This window comes from Brachyhypopomus gauderio, chromosome 7, assembly GCF_052324685.1.
Source record: "Brachyhypopomus gauderio isolate BG-103 chromosome 7, BGAUD_0.2, whole genome shotgun sequence".
Classification (NCBI taxonomy): domain Eukaryota; kingdom Metazoa; phylum Chordata; class Actinopteri; order Gymnotiformes; family Hypopomidae; genus Brachyhypopomus; species Brachyhypopomus gauderio.
In genome coordinates this window covers 14,631,631-14,659,539 of record NC_135217.1, presented here as the reverse complement: position 1 = coordinate 14,659,539, position 27,909 = coordinate 14,631,631, and the positions used below count along the sequence as shown (strand labels likewise).

General features: G+C 46.4%; 1 protein-coding gene across 4 annotated transcripts in view; it reads left to right on the top strand.

The window, feature by feature from the left end:
• LOC143519011 (mediator of RNA polymerase II transcription subunit 13-like) overlaps positions 1-27,909 on the top strand; it is a 67,105-nt gene that overhangs the window by 4,912 nt on the left and 34,284 nt on the right. For all 4 annotated transcript variants that reach the window (XM_077011996.1, XM_077011997.1, XM_077011994.1 and 1 more), the window contains exon 2: positions 8,081-8,318. In XM_077011996.1, the coding sequence (XP_076868111.1) occupies positions 8,081-8,318 (238 nt within the window). The remainder of the gene's footprint in view (positions 1-8,080; positions 8,319-27,909) is intronic.

The following is a 27,909-nucleotide window of genomic DNA, read 5'->3' as shown; positions in this document are numbered from 1 at the left end:
AAGAAGAAGAGCTGGCAGAGCGGCGGCCGCTGCAGCCACCCAGATGAAGGACGGCAGGTGTCCTCGGTGTCGCCCGCTCTCCTTCAAGGTTGTATTGATGAACCCGGCGGCGACTCTAAATCCGTGTGTCTGATAGATGCCTGCCAGACTGGGGTAGTGCTCCCTCTGTCCAGCGTAGTCGCCCTAAACGGCCTGTTCACGGCATGCCTTCTAAATCACCAGGCCTTGGTCTGACACAGGGCTCTGCAAATGGTGACACTGTCCAGTGGTGCCTGATGCAGGGTTAAACCGAAGACTCTGTACTGCTTGCCGTGTAAGCGTTTGACTGGAATTCTGTTGCAGTGTTCCACTCTGAGGTATTACATGACAAGTGAAGCCTCAGCTCAAGAAGGCCATACTAGGGATCGTCTTGGTCAGGGAAAATTCAGGGAATTTCCTTTTAAACCTCTTCAAAAAAAAAAACAGAAGCTTAAATTGTGTAATTATAGCTCAGATTAACTAGCATTACATATAACTTTGGTAGACTGATATCTAAATATTTCAAAAGAATAGGGTTAGCCTCAATTATGTAATTACATCATAGATAAAGTTGTATTACGGTGGCACACTGAAATTCAGTTTTCTCATGCTTGATTTCCACTGAGCACTAGTATGGGTATGTTCAAGACAAGCACGCTTAGCCCCCATTGTTTATTTAGGATTGCACCATGTACCATGTTTTATTGAACAAACTCTGAACCTCTAATATATTTGGCTTCCTTCTTTGAAACACCCATGAAACACTGCCCTGTGCTGGCTGCCATGTGGTGTGCCATAATCGCGCAGTTCATAAAACGCCCCAAGGACTCAGTCTTCTGCCTCTCTTCCTACGTTAGTTCCCCTTCTGTGACATTGAGTGAGAGGCCACACCCCCTTGGGATGGATCGCGACCCGTTTATGCGGGCTCCGTTACACCTGCCCTGGGACCCAGACCCCCCCCCTCCCGTGGCTGATGGCCCCTGTCCTGTAAAACATCTAAAGTGCTGCTGCAAACTAAAGGAATGGGTGGTGTTTGCCTCAGCTAATGTTGCTCTGTCTTCCCTTTATGTCAAGGCCAGCACAGCTTGGCATTCTTTTTTACAGGCGTAATAATCAAAATACTATAATTAGTGAGGCTGATATTTGGACCTCCGTGTTTAATAAGTATGGGAATGTACTTCATATTAACGGACCTATGTGGGTCATATAGCTCGCTTACTCTCCCAGTGAGGAAGCACTCAAGGCAGTTTATATTAGTGTCCAATTACCCTTAAAGTGGCTGCTATTAAACAATTACTTGATTACATGCATGCAGTCAGTTGTAGATTATTATACTACCGAGGCCTAAAAAGAATGATTTCCTACAGTTTTTCTCCACCTGCCAGCCTGTTGTCCTGCCACAACTTCGGGACTAAGACATGGCAAATTGACAGAAGCTTCAGGAACTGTCCTGACCAAAGTTACCTCTGTTGCATGAGAGTTAACGTGAGGTTTTGTTCAGATTGTGTTCTTACGGCTCTTACGGTTTTCAAATGATGTGAGTGAGACAAGAAGCAGGTGGCAGATGTGAGAGGGCGTGAGAGGTCGCGAGTGTGAAAGATTGAGCATTTACATCCCTTTGTAATTTCCAGTCAACAGAAAAGGATCCTTAAACTGCCTGCAATGTTATCTGTCTGCTGTAACCCTGGAGACTGAGTCTTGAAAATTGAATAAGTTTCTGAAGTCTTACAGATGTTGTATGTTGCCTAGCAACAGTTTTGACTTCCCTCTCTTCCAGCCCGTCCTCTCTTGTTATCTCTCTCTCTCTCTCTCTCTCTCTCTCTCTCTCTCTCTCTCTCTCTCTCTCTCCCACCCCATGCCTGTCAGAGTTAATTAAGTTGCATGAGAGACAAGCTGGTAAAGAAGGCCTTGGTTTATTTATTTGCCTGTTAATAATTCAGCCTGAGCAGGGACAGTGTTTTAGGTTGCTCGCCTGCCTTTAGAGGACGCTGCCTTTAGGGTCTTGTCTCGTGCCTTTGTTTGCCAACGCAATGGTTCCTGGCCGCCATGTTCCTCACCCTTCGACCCCCACCCCCACGCTCCCACCACACACACACACACACACACACACACACACACACACACTCCCCACCAGCCCTGACAGGTGAGGCGTCGGGCTGATGGCGGTGCTCCACTGTGTGCGACTCTCCCCTGATTGGCAGGTCCATCCGTCACTCTGCCCGAGGGACGCCAACTGCTCTAATTAGGTCACTTGCCTCCTCTGGCCTCCCGGGGCTAGATCCCTGCCACAGAACAGGATCAAATGGTGCCTCCTCCCATTGTGTTGCCTTGTAAAGGTGGCGGCAGAAGGTCCAATAGAAAGCACCTGTGCGGAGGCGCGGGGCCCAGGGGCTCGTCTCTGCACCTGTCTGACACCTTGCTTTGTGTCCTGCTCAGCTCTCTGCTTCAGCGTTAGCCTAGCGCCTGCACAACAGCGAAAGTGCAGCCAACAAATAAACAAGCCAAACAAGCTTAACAACAACAAATGAAATCATTTGGGTTAAACCAATTCCACCGGGTTAATTGGACGAGGGAGGATTGTTTGCATTTGGTTTCTCAAGTCGGGTCGTCCGATGAGGAGGAAGTCAGGCTTCCTGCTTCCTGAGAAAGGCTTTGCTGGTATCTGCTCTGAGACTCTGAGGGGGGAACTGCTTGGAGTGAGGAACAGAGGAGGCTAGTTCCTCTTCTGATTTTTTTCCCCCTCCGCAGTACAAGCACCAGAAGGATTGACGAGATCCATATCAAGAGATTCAGTAATCTGTAAAGGAGCCTCTCCTACAGAGAAATGGCCTCTGTTAGGCAAGACAAACCGTTTTTGTCTCTGTCCTTTGTCGTCTGTGTGAGAATTTCTGAACGCTCAAGGCTTTTAGCAGAACTTGTCAGCTGCTTAATATGAAACCAGTTCAATGTCAAGTCATTGCCTTTCACAAAATAATATAGTAATAGAAATACTTGTCTGTGGTTTCCTGTACCTCCCTTTGACAGTGTTTGAGAGTATTTGACAGTATTTCTTTGGAAGATAAAATCAGATGGTAGTGCTGACAAATTAAGTGAGATCAGAGTTCCATTTTACCATTTGTCACTTGGCTTTTTGTTCCATATTTTTACCTGCTTGGCTTACCTTATTGTTTATTTAACATGTTAATAATGCCTCAATTCATCACCACTGGTTAGGTGTGAGTTTTTGTATTGCCGTGTTGCATTCCCGGCAAGGGGAATTAGTGACAATATACAACAGTATACAAAACTGATCTAATATTATCTAACTGTATAGAAATTACACAGCACATAGTTGTGTTATGAACACAGTGTGATGTTAGTCGAGTAGTCGGTAATGTCCTTTTATTGCTGCTGCATTTAATACCCTGTACTCTTGCAAAACTGGAGCCCATGGTGCTGTTATAAGCCAGCTGTAAGATTTAGCTCAAATTGTACTATTCTGTGTATCCCCAGTGATAAACGGCTCCACTCAGCAGCACATTGACTCCTGTATCTAATCACAAATGCACTGTGGTGACGGTTCACAGGTGCCCTCGCTTTGCCAGAGTGCTGGGTGGATTTTTATGAATGGGGACCTTTGTGTTTGCTTACCTGCTATGATAACAAAGGGGCCGTTCGGCTCCGTCAATGGAGCTCTGGCCCCAGCTCGGCTCCCAGCTTTCTGCTGACGCCTGTCTGAGCTTTACTGTGCATTGGGGTCCTCTGTACGGGCCTCCATCCAAGAGGTGACCGCTGAGGTTAAGAAGTCATGGAGGGGTTTTGTGTGCAGGCCTGTACATGAACTTGCCCTGTAAGTGTAACCTGAGAACCAGTCCTCACTGAAATCAACAGTCGTCTTTTAACGCTTCTAAACTCGCAGTCCCATGGAGGCGAATGTCATTCCAGCATTTGTGGTTATGCTGGTTGGATTGCAGTTGGATTATATTGTGCAAAAACATAATCTGCATTCTGTGTAGAATGAGGCTTCTGACAGAAGCCGTGCTGCACTCTCGCCCATGCGTGATGTAGAACAGTAGCATCGCAGCATTTTCAAATCAACTTCAGCACTCAAAGTTTGCTTTTTTCATGTGAGTTTAAATATAAGTGTTGCAAGAAGTGCATATTTCATTTTGCCCTTGAAAATCTGTCATACAGTAAATCTATAGCTAAATAATAAACACAAGTTTCGCAAAGAAGCCCTCGTCCCGCAGCGTCGAGATTCCCTGGGGCTCAGACGCTGTACACATATAGTGTAAACTTTATTGTACCAGAAATGCTGACCTGATACTTGGGAAGAAGCGGAACAGGTTTGCCTGGTTGCTGGATTTGTGGTACGTCTTGTGCACTTTGTGTTTCTCATTGATTAATTGTCTCTGACTGTCATGTGACCTGCTGAACTCTGCTTACCCAATGTAATGTCAAAGAAGTATGAGTGTCAGGGGACTCAATGGGTGCTGCCCGGCAGGTTCACTCGAATTTGCCTCTTTGATTGTGCCGAGCCATTGGCCTTTAACCAACTCTGTGGGAGAAGTTGTAGCAGTGTGGACTAGGTGAGCTGCCCAAGGGCTTCCTGCTGCAGCAGAGAGGGGCCTTTGGGGCAGTGCTGTGTCGGTAGAGCCTGCAGGGCTGTGGCCTGTAGCTTCATTATAAGTATGTGCTGGCCTGGAGAACTGCTCATAAGTAACTCTCTGTTGTGGACAGGCCAGGTGTGAAACTCTGTTGAGGGAGATGAAGACTGTAAAACTGATAGATGATATTGAAAGTGAAAAATGAAAATGAAAAAGAGAGGAGGAGCTCAGAAAAGAGGAGGAGCTCAGAAGAGAGTTTTCAATCTATTTCTTGTGTTGGAACAGAAAGGTAATGTGAGAGAAAGGTAACCACAGTATAAACAGTTGTTGGTGGAGATCTCCACAAAAACATTCACCAAGAAAGAAAATCTTCCATAGGACAGATGTTCTGATATCCCTGTATATCTTCCTCAATAGCAGTGGGATCAAAGGAGTGAAAGTATCCCCCTAATCATGGGGTTTCTTGTTGATTTGCAACTGATCATAAAAAAGATCTTTCTGGATGAACTTTGTGAGCTAGGAGGACTTGGGGGTCTCAGGTGTCTATAGTTTGGAGGAGCAGTTTGCCTAAAACACTTGCCTCTACACTTTAATACATTAGTCAGTCATAATAATTGATATGCTGCTTTAATCTAATGTAAACCCTCAATGGTTGACCTAGTGGTTAGTAATGTTATGTTTCACCATTAGCTAGTCTGTATAAATCACTAATGATTTTCATGTCTCACATGTACCTGTTTCATTGAATGTGGCCTAATGATGTGTACCTGAAGCTTTAGTATGGGCATGCCCTGACTTGACTTGACTTCCATGATTACTGAAACTCTGCTCAACTTCTGTGAGCGTGGATCTTAACTTGACTTCCTTGATTCATGTTAAGACTTGGCATTTGAATGTAGAGCCATGAGATTTACTCGTGAGCTCCTCCCACCTTTGCTGATCTGTATTGTAAATGTTGTGTGGTCTATGAAACCTTCATTGATTGCACAGACTTGGCTCCTATTTCTGTATAAGTTTACTTTATACTTTGTTCAGGGTTTTGCACTTTAATATGTTAATTACATGTTATTAATATGACACTCTTTGAATTTTATTCATTACCTTTTCAGGAATATTCATTACTGATTTCTGCTGAGGTATTTCAGAGAAAAAAAACCATCCGTGACAAAGCATATAGTTAAGAGGCAAATAAGTGAGAATCACTCCATTAGGGCGCTGAGCTGCTGGTGATCAACCTACGGGCAATAAGATCTTTCCTGTGGGCTCTTTTTGCTTCCTTAGTAGCTTGTTAGTGCTTTCTGTGGCCCGTTGAGCCACGTCCCACCGTGATGATAAGACCAACACTGGGAGCACCCAGCAGTGGAGCTCACACCCTTAACCAAAAAGTCCAAGGTCCTGCCACGATCGCGTCACACATTTATGCCGTCAGGAAGCGGCGCTGTGACAGACTTTACGCTCATTTAAGCAGTTTGACTCGATGGTCTCTTCTATTGCTCAATGCAGCGTGTGCACTTGCTCAGGACTGAGACTGCCCAAGAGCGGTTTTAGGCTGCTGCCTTTTTTGGCAGCTAAACATCATGGCAGTTGTATTGCCTTGACTGTGGCAAAATGTCGTAGCCTGATAGGAGCTGTTTGTGTTTCCTCAGAGTTTGGTCTTGTTGGGCTGCAGTGTTCCACACAGACTCACCCTTCACCTACCAGCATGCCAATGTTTATATCTCCCATACACACTCACCGTGATTATAGACGACATGGAGAGAAAGTGTGTGTGTGTGTGTGTGTGTGTGTGTGTGTCCTTCACTACTTCTCTCTCCTTCTTCCATCTTCTTCCTCTCTTGCTCAAACACTTACACATTCACTGAAGCCAGGCAGCTGGAAGACATTATGTCCCAGGCCTGCGGCTTTTGCTTACATGTTGGCAGAGTTTGAGACCCTGATATGGAAGCCCTCTCACCTTCAAAACTGGACCCATATTTGCCTACACACACACACACACACACACACACACACACACACACACCCTCACACACAGATTTCTCAACACTCTCTGTAATGCGTGTGTGGCCAGCTAGTGATCCAGCAGCGGGGCTGTTGAACCTCAGTGGTGTCTAAAGCCAAGCTGGCCCCACATCTCCTCCACTTCCCCTCGGCTTCCCTCCGCGTGTCCACCCTCCTTCTGTTCTCCCTGCTACCTGCATGTGTCCTTTATCTTCTCTCAAAGAGGTTTTTCAAACAACACTGAAGTTTTTTGGGAAGCCACCACAGGCCGTTGTACTGGCCTTCTTTTGTGTGTGGCTGCCTCTGTCAGCCTGGCTGCTAAACGTCTTCTCCCTTTTTCTCTTGCTGCTTTGGGCCAGAGATGTTTCACTGCATCATGAGCCAGAACTGTTGTGTGGTGTGCTTTGTCTGATGTAGCCCAGCAGTACCTCAAGCTCTGGCCTCGGAACGGCTTCCGCTTGTTGTGGACAGGGGAAAGGCCTGAAATGGCGGCACCCGCACCGGCTATCCCAGCTGACCCGGCTGACCCGGCTCCCCCTGCCTCGCCTCTCCCCCTGCGTTCCCTCTGCCTCGCCTCTCCCCCTGCCTCAGGCTTCTGCCTCTCACCGTTCCTCCTTCTGCTGGATTCCCTACCTTGTCACCTGGGGCTTTTCCAGCCGTGCCCTGTCTCACTCTCGTTCCTCCGCTTGTCGTTATCTTCTCCCTCTCCCTCCTGTCTTTCCTCTCCCTCCTGTATTTTCTCTCTCTCCTTTGCACCTTTCTTCATATCCACTGTGACGAATAACGACTGCTTTCTCCTTGTGTCACTATGCCAATCCGTTGTTCTGCTGGCCCTTTACTATAAAGCGTACGCCGACTGTACTGATTTTCAGGAAGTGACTAACTCGACGGTGACAGTGCTCAAGACCGTACTCTTGAGCTGTGACACAAGCCCCAATGAGGGTCACGATCACGGCAGTTAGAGATTGTTTTGAATTATCTGGGGAATCATCTTTGCAAAGGAAGAGTGTGTCATGTCTCTTATCTAGCAGTAGTAGAGAAGATTTAAACAGTGTTCGCAGTGCAAACACAAGCCCGTCCAAACCGACTGAAGAGTTGTGAATGAAACAACAATCTGCTGTAGTGAAGTGACAAACGAGCACTCTGCAGTGTTGCCAAAGCCCTCATCATAGCTTCTGATTAACTCGCAGTGTTGACTTTTTAATTGGTCTTTTAATCTAATATTGAATATGTTGCTCCGCTGATAAGATTTTAATGTTTGCACACGCAGAACGCGTGTTTGCAGGGTTTGTCATTTTGGTTTGCTTAGTGCTGTGAGTTTTGTAACGCTTTTTTTTTTTAAATGGAAAACATTATGCAAGAATAGCTTGGATTTTGCAATCTTCCACTTAAATGAATGTTTTGTGTGAATGTCTGTGGTTCCTCTTATTTCCAGGTGTCTGAGTTTCTTTCTCTCCTCCTCTTCCATGTCTTGGTAGGCGGAGTTGACCGGCATCAAATGGCGGTGCTACAACTTCCGGGGCGGTGCGGAGTATGGGCCGGTGATCTCGGCTCCGGCGCCGGACGACCCCGTGCTGTGCAGCTTCACGCGCTGTGTGCAGGCCAACCTGCTGTGTGTGTGGCGCCGGCGTGTCACGCCCGACGCCAAGGAGCTCTGGATCTTCTGGTGGGGAGACGAACCCAACCTGAGTGACATCATACATCACGAGCTGGAAGGTGAGGCTGAACACCTGCCTAGGGATTTGCTGTGTGTGTATACATGCATGTACAAGGTGTATGTATGTGTACGTGTGTGTGAGAGGTGTGTGTGTGCGTGTGTGTGGGAGTGTGCGTGTGTGTGCGTCTGCTCTCAGGGCTTCTTGACAATGTGTGGGGACTGATGGACTCTAGCCAAATTCCACTTTGGCTGCTGGTTAGTTGAGAAGGAGACTTGTCTGGTATTTTTAGCCTTTCTGTTCACTTGGTGTGCGGCGGTGACGGCTGTGAGAACACACTCCATCCTGATGGTCCCTTCTGCTTCTATCACTGTCAGCTGTTGCTGCTGACCCCCCCACACCCCCGCCCCTTATTAGAGTCCCTAAAAGCTGGGCTGAGTGAAGGAGGATGTTGCCGAGGTGGCCTAATTTCTGTCGTTACAGTTATTACAGCTGGGATTATTCTAATAACGCATTCGGCTTTCACAGCAAGCCCTTGCAGCTTCTGAATTGGACTCTTGAAATAAAGTGTGGCCATATAAATTTCCAGACAGGCTCTCACAAGGTTTACTGGACCTCAGGGATGTGCACACAAGCCAGCAAGTGACGGAGGAGAGAAAGAAGATGAGAGAGATATGGATAGATATAGAGAAAGAAATGGGGGGGTCAAGCGGTTGGTGCTCCTGGGTGGTGTCAGGCCCCTGAGGTGGTGCATAACCAGTCTGCTGAATCCACACCCATGGTTTATAGAGCCACCCACTGGCCTCACGACTACAGAGGGAGAGTGTGGGGGTTGAGGGGGGGACGGAGGCAACAAGAAGTGTTTTAGGGAATGGGGGTGTCGACAGGGTGAGCAGAAACACATGTTATGGAAATGGAGGTGGGACTTGGTCTTTATGGTAATGAGAGTTGTAGCTGCTGGTTTGTTTAGGGTGTCTGTGTGTGTTGGCCTGCTTTAATAGTTCTTTTGCTGTCTCTGCTGTCATGATGCTGTAATATAGATGTTTCTATCACGCTGAGGAGCCTTGTGTTGTTGTGTTGGGAGCGGTGTGTGTGTTTCATTCAGGGAGAAAATTGGTTTCATCCCAGTTTACTTACACACACACAGACACAGTACTCTAGGCCCATGACTCATAACACTCTGCATGCTCGTGTGTGTGTGTGTGTGTGTGTGTGTGTGTGTGTGTGTGTGCGTGCGTGCGTGTGTGTGTTCCCATGTCACTCACCACCCACAGGCTGTCCTGCTCTCACACTGCCCCCCCAGTTCCCCCACCCACCTCCCTACAGACCCCTCCCTCCTTCCCACCCACCTCCCTACAGACCCCTCCCTCCTTCCCACCCACCTCCCTACAGACCCCTCCCTCCTTCCCACCCACCTCCCTACAGACCCCTCCCTCCTTCCCACCCACCTCCCTACAGACCCCTCCCTCCTTCCCACCCACCTCCCTACAGACCCCTCCCTCCTTCCCACTCACCTCCCTACAGACCCCTCCCTCCTTCCCACCCACCTCCCTACAGACCCCTCCCTCCTTCCCACCCACCTCCCTACAGACCCCTCCCTCCTTCCCACTCACCTCCCTACAGACCCCTCCCTCCTTCCCACCCACCTCCCTACAGACCCCTCCCTCCTTCCCACTCACCTCCCTACAGACCCCTCCCTCCTTCCCACCCACCTCCCTACAGACCCCTCCCTCCTTCCCACCCACCTCCCTACAGACCCCTCCCTCCTTCCCACCCACCTCCCTACAGACCCCTCCCTCCTTCCCACTCACCCAAGAACCTGCGTGTCCTGCCCGCTCTGAGTGACTGGGCACGGTGAGGGTCTGCCATCTCTACTGTTCCCCCGCCATAGGCATCCGTCGGTAACAATAGGAGAGTAAAAGGCAGATAATGCACTTGTGCAAGAGTGTGGGACGTGGGGAAGCTGGAAGTCACGCCTTCAGTACACTTATTAGCTCAGCCTGTTCCTGGCATCAACCAGCTCCTGATTGTTAAAACATTTCTAAAAAAGCCACATGGGAGATTTGGGATTCCTAGTCTTAGTCTAGATTTTCATCAGTGTTTGTTTATTTCGTTTCTTTTCCCAAATAGCGTTTGAATATCTCTTCCCTCACATCTGAGTCTTTGCATCTGCTCATTATAGCAGTGCAAACACTGTCTCTTGGACACGCTCGGTATTTCTGCTGCAGTGTGGGATGAGCCACGCACGCTTGTGTAAGTGTGTGTGTGTGTGTGTAAGTGTGTGTGTGTGTGTGTCTCGATGCTTTAGCTGAAAATCCACTCCTCCGATGTCAGCTCCTCGCCCCCCCTCCCCTCCCCACACTGGTTCAACAGAAGCTGGAAATGCCCCCCCCCTGCCTCTCCGCTGAAACTCCGTCTTCTGTTTTCCCACACTCTACCTCCCTCCTGCGACCTTTCCCCAGCTGGGTGTGCAGGGGTTACACAGAGGGCAGCACCATGAATACAACCGGGCTAAGAGCCCTGACCACCACCTAATGGGGTGGTTGAACCCATGCTCTCTGCATCCACCGAGGAGGCCTCCACAACCATAGAGCTTAGAGAGGGGAACTCTTGGTTGGCAGGACTGTGTGTGTGTGTGTGTGTGTGTGTGTGTGTGTGTGTGTGTGTGAGAAAGGGAGAGAATGTTAGTCTGAATGTAAGGGGCTTGGGTATGAGGGATCATGTTTTTGGTGTGTAGGTTTAACCCATAGACTGGTGTGATATTAAAATGTAATCATGAATAGGACTGCCACAGAGAACATTGTGGTTGACTGTGTTATTATTTCGCCTTTTCTGGCTTTGTGTGTGTAGTTGTTTTTAGGAGAATTTTCAGCTCTGATGTAATCTTACCTACATGTCTGACTAGAGATAAAACAAAGTGTGTTGAAATGTTCAGGTATACTTCATAGCTTCATCGTGTCACTCTGCAGAGATAAATCATTTTTGCTTTTAAAAATATAACCTTCCCTAAGGTTCAGGGCAAAACTATAATTTCTTTAACATAAATTGAACTTTTTTGCATAAAGTATGAATAAAATGTTTTAATGGTATTGCTATTATTAAACATGCAGTCTTCTTCAGGCCTCGGTAGGTGAATGCGTCGTCTGTGTTAGTGGCTGTCCTGTCTGGTCCTCCGTGTCCTGATGAATACGCTGTCCTATCACGCCTTCGGCCGCGACCCCGCCTGAGCGGTTATTTCACCCTGGCTTTGCACGTCTGCTCCACACTCCATGGGCCGATATCGCGGGCTCAATGTCAAAGCAGCAGAGTGCTGCTCTCGTGGGCCCCAGTGCAGTGGGGAATGCGCTGCATCCAACCACCCCCACCCAAAAGCCCTTCGTCATCATCATCATAAAGAGGCCAGAATTATGGGTGATTAGTTGCAGCTGATGGAGTGGGAGAGAGCCAGAGTTTATAATGGAGAGGCGGGAGTTGCTGGAGCTATGTAATTGTATTACAAGGCTGCAACCTGCATTGGTAATCAGACGCTCTCAAGGTTGTTTTTGACGCACGAGAGGCTGCAAAATAACCCCCCACCCACCCCCCATCCCAGTGGTCTGTCTGTGAACAGGGGAAGGACGCACCGCAACGGTAGCAGCCTGCCTGTTTTATTAGCGTCGGCCAGCACAACTGCGGAAACGCCCGTATGCCATGGCGTGAGGTTTACTGCCGGCTCCTCCCGGCTCCTCCCGGCTCCTCCCGGCTCATCCCGGCTCCTCCCGGCTCCTCCCGGCTCATCCCGGCCTCCTCGCGTCCTTCTCAGGGTCTCGCGTGCCGCTCGCCCGTCAGCCAGTAGCTGTGCTCGTGAATCGCAGAGGCGAACAGTGTGCATAACATCAGCAAAGCGGGGCAGAGACCTCGGTCAACTGCGCATTTGGCCGCTACTGTGGAGTCATCATCCAGCTCGTAAAAGACTTCTTTTCATATACAACCTCGGGTCTCATATACCTGGAATGAGAGGCATAAGAGGAAGCAATCCAGGAGGCTCCTGAAGACTCTATTACTTCATCACGCTACTCCATTTTCTGTCTGCTCCATACACTTACACTCAGGGTCAATGAGGCAAGTGGAGTATGGAATCAAGTTGTCAGAGGAAATATTGAAATAACTTTGTGTTGTCAGGCGCTGGAGCCATATTTGAGACGTTGCTACAGGGCCAGGTCCCTTTTTATAGGAGTGGCCTTAATGCTGGATTTTGCCTGAGATGCAGGAAGAGTCTGGCCGCTTACCAGTGTGGTGAACGCTGTTTATTTGAAGAGTTTGCCTCTCTCTGCCACCGAGTTTGCGTGTGTGCGCGTGCATACAGTCAAGTGACTGTGTGTGAGAGTGAGAGTCAGTGAGAGTGTGAGTGTGTGTGAGACAAATGGTGAGAGCAAGTATGGACTATTTGAGTGTGGGAAGTAGGGCTGCACGATTAATCGTATTTTTATCGTTATCGCGATGTGAAGTTTCACGATAAACACATCGAAAGAGCCACGATAACTCCTTGAATAACAGCAAACTCTAATTGCGTTATCCTCGTCCAGCAATAGAGGGAGCTATTCGCGCTGCAGACTATGATCACGTGACGTAAGTAGGCAAGAGGCAGAGTGAGGCAGAGTTGCCAGGTTCGCGGTTTTCACGCCAAATTGGGCTTGTTTGAAAATCCAGCCGCGGGTAAAAATTCTGGGGCCGCGGGGTGCGGTTTTTTGGGCTACTTTTGAGTTGGGCTACTGCGGAAGTTACAAGTCAACATTAAGAATCGATCGCGATATAATACTTAATTTGTCTCCAGTTCACACTCGCAACACCCCCCCCCCCCCCCCGCCGACAACTTACACTCGCAGATTTTGTGCGGAAAACTTTTGTAGGACCTGGCAACCCTGGAGTGGGGTGAACACGCTCATCAGACACGCGATTTGGTTTAAGCCTGGTTTACACTTGATGCGGCGCGAGGGTCCGGGAGGCGAAAATAACGTAATCGCGGTGGCTTCGCCCGTGTGCAATTGCCTCGCGCGCTGTCGATTCACGAGGTCGTGCACCTCTCGAATTTTGTACGTTCGCGCGCGCCACGTCTCGGCGCAATGAGAACAGTCATGTTTGCAGGGTTCATACACCTATACAAGGTGAAATTCAAGCACTTGTATGTCACTTTCAAGGTCCATTTCAATAATTCCCAGCACGTTATTGAATTAAATATTTATACATATACTCTAATGATTCGAAATAATTCGCTTTTTTATCACATTATTTAATGTTATTATTTATTTAAAGTTCGCGCGCGCCGCGTCTCGGCGCAATGAGAACAGTCATGTTTGCAGGGTTCATACACCTATACAAGGTGGAATTCAAGCACTTGTATGTCACTTTCAAGGTCCATTTCAATAATTCCCAGCACGTTATTGAATTAAATATTTATACATATACTCTAATGATTCGAAATAATTCGCTTTTTATCACATTATTTAATGTTATTATTTATTTAAAGTTCGCGCGCGCTGCGTCTCGGCGATATGAGAACAGTCATGTTTGCAGGGTTCATACACCTATACAAGGTGGAATTCAAGCACTTGTATGTCACTTTCAAGGTCCATTTCAATAATTCCCAGCACGTTATTGAATTAAATATTTATACATATACTCTAAATGATTCGAAATAATTCGCTTTTTTTATCACATTATTTAATGGATATATATTTTCAAAACGCCCAATCTTAACGTCTTCACGTTCTCTCATGTTTCGTCCTGGAATTACAAGAGGCTCGTATTTGTTAACGTAATACAAGAGAATTGTTCAGTCAGACAGATATTTGTTGTGAAACGAAGTAGTTACAATTTCAAGCCTTTTCAAATACTTTAGCCTAAATTCCAGCACTTTTCAAACCTGAAACACAAAGCAACATTAAAATTGGTCAGGTAAAAGTTCATTCCCCTGTATTTGAGGGGTGTTTTTTTTATACTACTAGGCCTACATATCGTTTCGGACAACACTGCAAAGAATGTGACACGGCAAGATTAAACGCTTCCGCCGTTCGCGGAGGTTAACGAGGTGTGCGGAGTCGCTCACTCGTGAAAGTATAAACCTAGATTGAATCTATTGTTGAATAAACCTGCAAAATATTTGGAATTATTCTGGATTCATTACACAGTAAAAAACAAAACAAATTAACGTGCTGCTGTTCAGAGAGACACTACATTTCTGTATTTTAATCTTAATTTATCGTGGTTCACATCGATATCGGGATATCCAACAACGTTATCGCACATCGCAATTCTAGTCCATATCGTGCACCCCTAGTGGGAAGAGTGACCCATATCACTGTTCTGCTTTGTGGCTCTGCTTCCTGCCTGTGTCTGTAGCACACCTCCTTTTACCTGTTCCACTCTCATGCTTTTGTCATCATGCTAATCAGTTTGCTCTGACGGCCAAAGCGTCATTGCAGCACGACCGAGCGCCCAGATATAACACTGTTTATGAACGGCTGAGACGTGATTAAAGAAAAGCATTGTGGGCCATTTTGCCATGTTAAACACTACTGAAGAAAACTGGGGGGTGGAAGTGTGAAAATCAATGTGGGAAAGCAGACTGGCCTGTCTGGCCTGGGGCTGTTTACCAAGCCGACAGCTGGAAAAGGGGCTGGGGGGGGATGAGGATGGCATGTCCAGAGTTACGAGCACTCTTCAAGCATCCAACCTGGAGGATTCTGACAGGCCTCTGGACTCATGAAAAAGTGTCCTCACTCAAACAGCCCAAGCGCAAAAGTTCAAACTCACTGTGGTTTTAAATATTTAATGGACAGATTTTAAAAGAATGATTGGAAAAAAACAGATATTAGCCAGTTTGAGCTGAAGATCTTTATTATTTCAAAGTTGTGGCACCAGAAAGATTTATAAACATGCTTTTGAACATAGTTTTCTGTTTTTGTATTTAGACACACACACACACACACACACACACACACACACACACATATATATATATATATATATATATATATATATATATATATATATATATATATATATATATATATATATATATATATATATAATATATATATATATATATATATATATATATATATATATATATATATATATATATATATATATATATATATATATATATATATATATATATATATATATATATATATATATATATATATATAATATATATATATAATATATATATATAATATTAGTGCTGTCAGTCAATTCCAGGTGCCGTGATTTTCTAATTAGCAATCCAGGTAAAATTAGTGGAATCAACACAATCCAGGAAGCCAGAGCAAAAGCAAAATCCTGGTGAGGACTTTTAATCACGGCACCTGGAATTGACAGCACTATATATATATATATATATAGTTTCTGTGTATACATATATAAAATTTACTGTATATAATGTGATATACACAGTCATCTCTACTGCCTGAAGCCAAACCAAGTGTTTTATTCCTATCAGGCTGGAAGAAACTAATTATTACACAAAGAATGTGCATTGATGGACTGCAATTAACAGGCAGCCAGTGGCAAAAGCCATGGTTGTGGGTGTCACCAATTATCCAGTGTTTAATGAACTACGCTCTGTAGCTGACAGCAGCCAGCCCTTTTAGAAGGTGGTGGTGTTTTCCTGTGGTGAAATGGTGAAGAACAGGAGATGTAACTATTTCCTCCCTACCACCCCCACCCCAAATGTGGCTTCCTCGTTCCTATGCATTCTCTTTCTGCCATCTCCCTCCCTCTCTTTCTGCCCCTCTCTCTCTCCTTCTCTTTCTCTCTTTCCCTCACACTCCCCCCCTTCTTTCCTGACTTAGCCACCCGTTCTCAGATTTCTCCCTGTGTGCTCATTTTCAAATTTGTCTCCACTGCCCCCCCCCCCCCCCCCCCCCCACCCCCCCCACCCCTCCCCGTCCGCTGGTGGGGACACAACCATTGTTTCAGCGAGCTCACTGCCATACATCATGGACCAAATATAGACCTTCAACGAATCGATGAGCACGAGAGTATGCAGAAGGAAAAACATGCGACCCCCTCCCCCTCCCCCATTCATTACACTCTTCCCACTTTGCCCATTTCGTCTGCTGTCTTTAGGCAAACGAGGCACAAGTTGCTTGGCATGAGGAGTGACTGGCGATGAGGTATCTGCTATTTTGCCGCTCCTTTCCACACATGTGGCCCATCACCGTCAGATTGCATCGCAATGGAAAATGACTTTGCTGACCCTCATTTAGCCTCCATGACACTCAGAATCTGTGTCTGTCAATGTAAGGAACTGCCTTATTTGTGACATCACACTTTAAATAATCACCTAGTGATCCTCGCATTATTTATGTAACTTGCGCCTTGCTGCTTTATTTGTAAATGTCAATACTTATGTCACAAGGTATTTGCCCTGAAACAGTGTCGTGATGCACTCTGCCCTCATGTGAGGTATTTTTTTTTTTTTCAAGCATAAATGACCTATACTGGTTTGTTTTGATGGACTTCCTAATATTCCTGGACACAACCACAAACATTTCCTGTTTACGTCTCTCAGCACCTCCCGACATACAGGAACACATATCCATTTAGCCATTTAACACCATGTTTCATGGTCCAACAATAACCATACCATTACCCACACCAGTGCTCTATTGTCAAAACCTGACCAATGTCATGGTATATATATTGCTTGCATATGATAACTGGGGTTGTGTATGTGGTAAAGACAGGGGGTCAGGCTGGGTCATGCTCAAGCAGGGTAAGCAGGGTTAATCGAGGTTAGCTGTCAAACAAACTGCTATGTTACACAGTTACACCCTTGTAGCAGCTGGAGTCAGTCTGGCAGCTTCTCTCCCTGTGCTGGTGCAACAGGGAGTGGTTACACAAACTGATCTCGGATCATTTTCGTTTCGGCTCAGCGAAAGTAGCTCGGCCGCCATTTGTTTGCACAGGAAATCAGGACACCAAAATACACTTCCTCGAACAGCCCGCTGTCTGGCAACACTACAGCAGCACGGGTCGGCCCAGACGTTTAAAACGAATCGTAAATAACTTCTCGCTCACAGAAAATTTTTTTTTACTTGAAGTCCGCACTTAATCCATTTGAGCGGACTGTTGAAGTTTTAGATCATTTGGAATCAGAGTAAGCAGTATTACCGAGCTCTCCCATGGTTTGACAGAACCCTAATTGCCTTCCCCTATTTTGACTTGTATTCGCACAATACAAGAATAGGAAATATAGCACAGCATTTAATTAGCTTTATTGTATTACAGGAGCACATCTATGCTCAGATGTCGTTCTTCTGGGTGCTCGGCACTCTTGGGAGTTGTAAGATAGTATCGATCCTGTCCCCCTTTTATCTCATTGATAAAAAGGCTTTTTTGTTAGCATGAGTGAGGAAGGGGCTTTTTTTAATGCCTGTTTGAAACTGTAGAGCTACCTGTGAAGGCAGTGCCTCCTAAACCCATCATGAATCAATATGCTCACAAAGTGGCTATCACGCGCAACGGATTAAGCCAACATCAGTCAAGGGTTCAGTGGTCTGAAAAGACAACTTGATGCACAATAGGTATCAGAGATTAGATCTCTTCTTATATAAATAATTTTTGCTGATTAATTGGAGACTTAATGTTTCCATGGCGCTTCAGTTAATGGGCATGAGACCTGTGAGACTTGTTCACCGTTCCCTGTGTACTGGTGTGTTGATCGTGATCACTGCTATGGAATGAATGCGGGTGGCGCACTGTGGCCCATTACGGTGCTGAGGCGATCCCTCAAGGTCACTAGCAAGCTAGTGGCTTTTCATGGCTGTCGCAGCCAACGTGGAGAAGTGTTCCTAATCACCCTGTAATAAAGGCTCCAATGCTGAAGTGTGCTAGCTTCCTGCCTCGCTAGGCTAATGAGCAGTAGCGAGCGTTCTTAGTGTTCAAGCAGCTCCCATGGGGAGGACACTAACTGTTGTCCTAGGGGTTATTTTTTCCTCATTTACCCCCTACACAGAACATTTTCCTCAGACTGTGTTTGCAATGTTGGATGTTGAAACTAAAAGGGACATGGTCAAACTGGGACCTCACACACGCATGGAGCATGAGGTTATGCCCTGATGCACTAGCTGACTGTGCTGTTGAAAGGAGGAATAGGAGACTAGGAGACTTCTACCGAATTGTGTGCCACTTGTAACTTTGTAAATATTTGTAAATTCTGGGCATATTGATAATACAGAATTTATAACTCTGCAGTCAACATGGATATATACAATTTGATATGTACAAAAGTTTTTTCTTTGAGGGGAACACAACACAATCACACAAATAAAGAAAGGCAAGATGTCGTGGCGAGGACATCTTTGAATATTTAGCTATACCACAATTATAGAACAATTTTCACATTTAACAGCAGTTAGTTGTTGTCAACAGAGTTAATGCTTCACACATGATAAAATGCTACCATTGGATGAAATGTGTGTGCGTATTAGTGTGTGTATGTGTGTGCGTATTAGTGTGTGTATGTGTGTGCGTATTAGTGTGTGTATGTGGGTGAATGTCCTCATGCTACCATGAATGTTGCTTCCACTTATTGTCAAAGTAATGTTACTTTCACAAGGGGAGGGGGGACACTGGGCGATGTGCATCATGAAGTCTGTCAATTCAGTGTTGTGGGTAAAAAACATCATAAACAGTCAACAGAAATACACAGAATCCACAAGTCGCCATTGTCCTCATTTGACCCACTGGGCCGGGAGCAGACAAAGAGAGTGTGAAGGAATGTTCTCGGAAAGTTTGCCTGGTTTTTGTACTGTTTGGTCCATGTCTGTGAAAAAAATGAGTCAGATGGAGAAAATGAAGTCTAGAGAGTGAGAAGGAAAGACGTTTGGTGTGTGTGTGTGTTGTGTGTGTGTGTGTGTTTGTGTGTGTTAGTCACTGACTAACTTGCTGTGATTTTCTCCCCTCCTACCTATTGCAGGTGTGGGGTGTAACCCCCCCACCTCTGCGTAGGTGGTTGTATGTATAAATGCTTGTGTGTTTTAATGATACAGAGATTAGTCTGTGCATGGAGGGCAGTGTACTTTACAAAGAAATGGCACCAATTACTATAATATAGGCTTTGTGAGTTGGTATCTGTGCACCAGAATAAAGGAGAGAAAGGGAGGAATGTGTGTGTGTGTAGTTGTGCTTATGTCTGTACAGATATGAATATCTGTGTTAACTCTGTATTAACTTCATTGCACCCGTGGTGTTGAGTTTTTAGCAGTCTCACGATGGGCAGAGGAGGGCAGCTCAGCATGACTGTGTGGTGAAATGGGGCCGTCATGGCCTGGTGGTAGGGAACTGGTCTTGTGACCGGAGGGTCGTGGGTTCGATTCCCAGACCTGAGGCCATGACTGAGGTGCCCTTGAGCAAGGCACCTAACCCCAACTGCTCCCCGGGCGCCGGGCTAGGGCTGCCCACCGCTCTGGGCACGTGTGATCCACAGCTCCCTAGTAATCACTAGTGTGTGTGTGTGTGTGTGTGTTCTAACTGCACAGATGGGTTAAAAGCGGAGGACAAATTTCGATTGCGGTGTAAAAAATCACAATTGACAAAAATATGGCACATTACTGTTACATTAATTACATTAAATGACCCATGCTGTTTTAAGTCATAATAAAAAAAATTAAGAAATAAATAGCAAAAGCAGATCAACTAACATTTTTCAAGTCCCTGTTTCTCCTTGTGTAAAGAGGCTTTAATTAAGGCTAGATGCCAACCCTAGTGTTAGGGAGTGGTAAAGTTGCATACTCTGACCATGCTTAAAAAATAAAAAGCATTTTGGTGTGTAATGCAACTTACACCATCACAAACCTTGTAGTATCTCTTGTGTGTGGGTCTCTTATTGGAAGCCATGGAACTGTGTTTGTGTACATGTTGCTAGTGTTATTAGCCAACACGTCCTGCTGCCTTAAACCTGGTGTAATTGATGCTTTTAGTGAAACTGCGATGTGATGTCAATCAGGTGTGATTATGATACAGTTGTGGAATTATGCAGTCCTTGTCTACTGGTCTGCATGTGGACTATTAAGTGTGTGTGTGTGTGTGTGTGGGGCTATTGCCTACAGAAGTCTATGTCTAGTTTAACCACTATGTCTGTGGCCACCATACTGCAGGGAGAGAGCTAAAGCGTCTCTCTCAAACACACACACACCTTCCTAAAGCAGTCAGAAATCCCCAAACAACTACCACCTGCTTTCATGAAGCCAGTCCCAGAGTCACATTTACCCACAGTCCCTTTATTCATGGAGGCTGGGAAGCAGTACCTGTGTTGCTGAAATGCGCCCCACACACTATATTGCTATAATACCACAGCCCTGGTGTATCCCACATCCTTATGGTTTTAAAAATGAAAAAATAAAGCAGATTTAGTTAGTCAGTGTTATACGTTTTGTGTTCTTTGTTTTGCCCCTTGCCTTTACCCTGTGACAGTTCCACCTTATGCAACTGAAAATACAAGTAGACACAAGCTGGTGTTAACCGCAGAGTTGGGACACCTCGGTAGTGTAGTGGTAGTAATTGTAGAACACCCAGTCAGGTTTGCACTTGTTCCAGAGCTTCTTTGGGCGCTGATGAGCTCCGCCTCAGGGTCAGGTCGCTGGGGAGGTGAAGGAGCTGATGTGCCCTTTCGCCCTGTCAGCAACGAACAGAGCCGGGTGTCTGGAGTCTGGTCCACGGCCCACGAGGCCAGTACCACTCTAGCCACCATGTGGACCAACTCCAGCCGCCCTGGACTGGGTTTCTCTAGAAAGCCATGAGCCGTGAAGTGCACTGCTCCTCTCTGTTTGTAGCTGCTCCTCTCTGTTTGTAGCTGCTCCTCTCTGTTTGTAGCTGCTCCTCTCTGTTTGTAGCTGCTCCTCTCTGTTATAACTGCTCCTCTCTGTTTGTAGCTGCTCCTCTCTGTTTGTAGCTGCTCCTCTCTGTTTGTAGCTGCTCCTCTCTGTTTGTAGCTGCTCCTCTCTGTTTATAACTGCTCCTCTCTGTTTATAGCTGCTCCTCTCTGTTTATAGCTGCTCCACTCTGTTTATAGCTGCTCCACTCTGTTTGTAGCGGCTCCTCTCTGTTATAACTGCTCCTCTCTGTTTGTAGCGGCTCCTCTCTGTTTGTAGCGGCTCCTCTCTGTTTGTAGCGGCTCCTCTCTGTTATAACTGCTCCTCTCTGTTTGTAGCGGCTCCTCTCTGTTTGTAGCGGCTCCTCTCTGTTATAACTGCTCCTTTCTGTTTGTTGCTGCTCCTCTCTGTTTGTTGCTGCTCCTCTGTTTGTAGCTGCTCCTCTCTGTTTGTAGCTGCTCCTCTCTGTTTGTAGCTGCTCCTCTCTGTTTGTTGCTGCTCCTCTCTGTTTGTAGTTGCTCCTCTGTTTGTAGCGGCTCCTCTCTGTTATAACTGCTCCTTTCTGTTTGTTGCTGCTCCTTTCTGTTTATAACTGCTCCTCTCTGTTTATAGCTGCTCCTCTCTGTTTGTAGCTGCTCCTCTCTGTTTGTAGCTGCTCCTCTCTGTTTGTAGCTGCTCCTCTCTGTTTGTAGCTGCTCCTCTCTGTTTATAGCTGCTCCTCTCTGTTTATAGCTGCTCCTCTCTGTTTATAACTGCTCCTCTCTGTTTGTAGCTGCTCCTCTCTGTTATAACTGCTCCTCTCTGTTATAACTGCTCCTCTCTGTTTGTATCTGCTCCTCTCTGTTTGTATCTGCTCCTCTCTGTTTATAACTGCTCCTCTCTGTTTGTTGCTGCTCCTTTCTGTTTATAACTGCTCCTTTCTGTTTATAGCTGCTCCTCTCTGTTTATAGCTGCTCCTCTCTGTTTATAACTGCGCCTCTCTGTTTATAGCTGCTCCTCTATGTTTATAACTGTTCCTCTCTGTAGCGGCTCCTCTCTGTTTGTAACTGCTCCTCTCTGTTTGTAACTGCTCCTCTCTGTTTGTAACTGCTCCTCTCTGTTTGTAACTGCTCCTCTCTGTTTATAGCTGCTCCTCTCTGTTTATAGCTGCTTCTCTTTGTTTGTAGCGGCTCCTCTCTGTTTGTAGCTGCTCCTCTCTGTTTGTAGCTGCTCCTCTCTGTTTGTATCTGCTCCTCTCTGTTTGTATCTGCTCCTCTCTGTTTATAACTGCTCCTCTCTGTTTGTTGCTGCTCCTTTCTGTTTATAACTGCTCCTTTCTGTTTATAGCTGCTCCTCTCTGTTTATAGCTGCTCCTCTCTGTTTATAACTGCGCCTCTCTGTTTATAGCTGCTCCTCTATGTTTATAACTGTTCCTCTCTGTAGCGGCTCCTCTCTGTTTGTAACTGCTCCTCTCTGTTTGTAACTGCTCCTCTCTGTTTGTAACTGCTCCTCTCTGTTTGTAACTGCTCCTCTCTGTTTATAGCTGCTCCTCTCTGTTTATAGCTGCTTCTCTTTGTTTGTAGCGGCTCCTCTCTGTTTGTAGCTGCTCCTCTCTGTTTGTAGCTGCTCCTCTCTGTTTGTAGCTGCTCCTCTCTGTTTGTAGCTGCTCCTCTCTGTAGCTGCTCCTCTCTGTTTGTAGCTGCTCCTCTCTGTTTGTAGCTGCTCCTCTCTGTTTGTAGCTGCTCCTCTCTGTTTGTAGCTGCTCCTCTCTGTTTGTAGCTGCTCCTCTCTGTTTGTAGCGGCTCCTCTCTGTTTGTAGCGGCTCCTCTCTGTTTGTAGCGGCTCCTCTCTGTTTGTAGCGGCTCCTCTCTGTTTGTAACTGCTCCTCTCTGTTTGTAGCTGCTCCTCTCTGTTTGTAACTGCTCCTCTCTGTTTGTAGCTGCTCCTAGTTTATATAGTTTATATAGTTCATGTATGTGCATGCGTGTGTCTGTGTGTGTCTTCTTTGTGTGTCTGCATACGTGCATGTATATGTGTGCATGTGTGTGTGTGTGTACAAGCGTGTGTGTGTGTGTGTGTTGATGCGTGAATATGTGAGCGTGTAAACATACTGGCTGATCTGTGCTGAGCTGGAGCAGATAAGTGTCTGTCAAATGATGTAACAGTCCTGGATAACTGGCTTTTCTCTCCTTTCTGCCCTCTGATTGTGTGTGTGTGTGTGTCTCTCTCTCTCTCTAAACACTTGCATCTATTTATTACACACATACACATTGTAATCATACAATCACACATACTGATATTATTTGGATAATTTTTTTTAAGTCTGCTGTTTACTGTATGTAAGTGAATAACTACACTGTCAAAAACTGCATTACTAATAATTAATAACTTGGCTGTTATTACACATTTGACTGTATAACTTTATTAAAGCACACTGATGTACAAAGCAAACAGAATTTTGATGGCTGCTATCTCTGAAATATGGGCATTTATTTATGATGTGAAAGAATAATAATCCAGATTGACACTATGGATGTAGTGTATGTAGGGATTGTAAAATGTATATATAGCAATAATGTAGCAACAATACAATTTAACATTTTATTCTTTTTGAAAAGTGAATCATAGGATGTAAACCTACCAGAATGTGTATGACTTCACTCTGGTCAAAACTCACACCTTTTCTGTAGTTGAAGTGGATGTGTGACTGTAGCTGTGATGCTGTACTGACATCACAGCTGACATGTACACCAACCCCCCTGGTTGGGCTTGGGCTTCTAAGGGATAACAGTACGTTTTTTTTTTTTTATTTTATTTTATTTTTTACACGCCTCCTTTGACAGTCTGTTGTTTTTGTAACCATGTTTGAGCCCACCTGCCTAGACACAAAACGCAGCATACATTTAAACATAAGATTAGCCTTTAGCTTTAAGAGCATAAAAGGCTAATCTCGGACAGAATCTCCACAAATCTGATCTTGTAGGCTAAACAGAGGTAGGATTAGGTTTAAGGGCATATATAATACTTGCGATGCACTTTAGTGTGAGGAGGGAACTGACTGCTGTAATGTGATACCAGAGAGAGAGAGAGAGAGAGAGGGGGGAGAGAGAGAGAGAGAGAGAGAGAGAGAATGAGTGAGAGAGTGAGTCTCAGGAGCCTCATCTGAGTCACTCCAAAAAAAAAAACTATGTAACAGCCCTGACTCTCTGTAATTGACTCCAGATTTCTTTTCCTCTCTTCTCTGTTCCTTCTCCCTCTCTCCCTCTTCCAGAGTTTCTCGTTTTTCGTAAAGCTGGGAAATACCATTTCTGTGCCCCACACGTCACTGTGCAGCAGAACAAAATTAGTTTTCACATTACTTATAAAAAGAAGCTTTTCACAATACCATGCAGTGCCTATCCCAGAAACGATCACGTTAAAGCAAATGCGGGCATAGTTTCTAACAATAATTTTTGGTCCAGTATTACTTCATTGTAATGAAAAGCTCAGTACATCTTTTCAAATCATGGACTGAGACCACAGTTTAAAGCATCTGTATATGCAAAGTGTGTTCCTAGAATAGCTGTTTAGAAAATGGATAATTCGCAGAGGAACCAAAGAGCGATTCAGACATTTTCTGAGGGCCTTAACTCAGAATATGAACTAAATAGGCCATTCGTGATGAACAGCAGAATGGCATGTCTCTTCTTACGTGGTTATGAGTTCCCCACCAGGGCTGTACAAGAAGAGTGTATCAAACTGGCTAGCCAGCTGTGCTAACGCATCAAAGCAGCTGTCTGCCTCTACTTATTCTACCATGTTAAAATATCTAAAAGAAGAATACTTTGTTATCTTAAATATTAGATAAAAATGAAATAAAAACAGGTGACCACTGTGCCCACACGCCACAGGTGACCACTGTGCCCACACGCCACAGGTGATCACTGTGCCCACACGCCACAGGTGATCACTGTGCCCACACGCCACAGGTGATCACTGTGCCCACACGCCACAGGTGATCACTGTGCCCATACGCCACAGGTGACCACTGTGCCCACACGCCACAGGTGACCACTGTGCCCACACGCCACAGGTGACCACTGTGCCCATACGCCACAGGTGACCACTGTGCCCACACGCCACAGGTGACCACTGTGCCCACACGCCACAGGTGACCACTGTGCCCACACGCCACAGGTGACCACTGTGCCCATACGCCACAGGTGACCACTGTGCCCACACGCCACAGGTGACCACTGTGCCCACACGCCACAGGTGACCACTGTGCCCACACGCCACAGGTGACCACTGTGCCCATACGCCACAGGTGACCACTGTGCCCACACGCCACAGGTGACCACTGTGCCCACACGCCACAGGTGACCACTGTGCCCACACGCCACAGGTGACCACTGTGCCCACTAACTACTGCCGTTGCTCTTCCTGCCCTTATTATGCTGTTATTAAGTCTGGCCATATAAAAAGCAACTTTCCACCTCAACCTGCTGCTGTATTATAACTCTAATGTCTTGGGGCTTCCAGGTCAGTTCCTGTATCAGTGGGACAGGACCATAAAGTGTGAAAGTGAGATTTTGCTCCCTCAGGCTGACTGATCTCAGAACAGCTCACATTAATGGCTGAGGACTGTCTTCCCGAGGCCACTTTGCACCAGCGGTGTCGTCCCGCCTTTTTTGGGCCGCTCCTCCAGTCCTGTTAGCCGTATTTTATTTGTGCTCCCCTCCCTCCCAATGAGGGTTGATTCTGACACGTCCCGCCCCCTGCAACTAGGACAGCATTAAGCAGGACCGGCATCTTCTGCCAAAGTGCTGACTTGGGGATTACGGGTGCAGCCTGCAGGCAACGCGTCAGGGGAGTGGGTGGCGTGGAACGTTCCGGGAGCCAGCAGGGGCGGGGCAGATGGGGTAGGGGCGGGGCAGCAGGAGGTGGGGGGGGAGTACAGGGCAAGAACGCACACCGCCCCGCTCCCGAGACCGGAGGCCAGGAAGAACAGATGCTCGCAGGAGTGGCCGCCTGCCTGTTCTTGCGCAGAGGGAGGAGGGGATAAATAGTATGGGGGGAGGTGGTTGAGGGAGAGGGAGAGGTAAGGAGCAGGGTGGAGGCGTGGAGAGAGACACAGAGGGTGGTGGGGGAGGGGACGTTTGCTCGTTTACTCAGAGAGAGGTGGTCTCTCTCCCCTTCTGCTTATTTCAAAGGGGGCAAGATGGAGGGGTTCTAGGGTGACCTTTGGCCTCTGAGGCCCCACCCCTTACCCTTCAACCATATGTGGACCACAGGCAACGCTCAGAACAGTAAAGCCATCTGGAATTGAGTGCCTCTGTAACTTGGTGCCTTGTGTTTCTAGGAGCCCGACAGTAAATTAGCCTGTGATGTTTGTGAGTGATCCTGATTTTGCCGTGTGCTGGAAGACGGACATAGACAGGCAAAGAGAAACTGAGAGCTAGACAAACAGACAGCTTTGATGGACAGCTAGATAGGGGGAAGAAAATGCAGTACAATCCACTTCTTCATATGCTGGGTGGTGTGTCTGTGTGTGTGTGTGTCTGTGTGTGTGTGAGGGTGGGGGTTCCTGAGGAGCCGTCCGTTAATTCCCGCTGGAAATGAAAAGGGCCGAGGGCTGGATTCACCCACCGGGCACACACTGCTGCCGCTGGGCTCATGCCAATGCTCCAAAGCCCCGCCCACCCACTCCCAGCCTTCGCCACGGCAACGGGGCTGTGTGTGATTGTTTTGCTGGTTTAGGCCCTTTTGCTGGCACGCTCTCTCTTTAATGGCTAATGAATCATAGGCCCGGGGCGTAGCGTGAGCTAGTGTGAGATGCTCCGCCCGAGAGGCTGTAGCAGAGCCAGACCTGGGAGCCCGCTGACACCACACCAGAGGCACACTCACACTCACACTCGCACTCACACTCGCACTCACACTCACACTCACACTCACAGGCTGCAGTCCAATACAGCAGCTTTCTGAACACACTTTCAAAACCTGTATCTCTAATAACCTGAAATTACAATTGTATTATAATTATAATAGTGATAATAATAATAATAATAATGATGATGATAATAATAATGATAATGGTAATTCAGTTATTGGTGCCGTTATTATATTCACAAAGCACCATTTGTATATTTAAATTGTAACTGATCATATAGTTCCAGCCAGTGGAAACACCTGACCCATGATCGAAAACGTAAAAGTACTTTTCAAAGTAGGTGAAATCAAAAGTAAATGTTTCGTTATTACATTTTTACTTTGTCCTTTTCCATTTCTGAAGCCTAACTTGTGATTGCAGTTGTCATAATTCCAGCCCTGCTGAGTGTTTACAAGATGTTTTTACCACATAAATGTGATGCATATCAGACGTTTTCGGAAAGGGTTTCTAGCCTCCGTCTGAGACCAAGTATCTGACCATAACAGGAAATGTGCTTCTCTCTCTTCCCAGCTCGTGTCAGTTTTCATCAGAAGTTATTGTACCTGTTTCCTGCTGAGCACACAGCCTCTTTAAAACATTTCTGCTTTGCTCTTGAAGAAACATTTATGCTCCTTCGCTGTTTGCCTTTGGGTTTGTGGGAGATGCAGTTTTTGCACCTCATCCAAGAGCTTCTGCACACTACATGTTGTGTTTTCAGCTTCTGTTTGCCCTTGTGGTACGTGTGTGAAGCCTAGGCTTGAGTTGTTAGACAGGTCATGCTCTCCTCTCCTCCTCCATGTACCTATCTTCATTCTGTCTCTCTGCCTTCTTGTATGGTGGCCATGGGTCGGCTGGAGTGAGTACCTTTAGTTGATGGAGAGACGTTGGCCTGGTCCAGGGCCGTT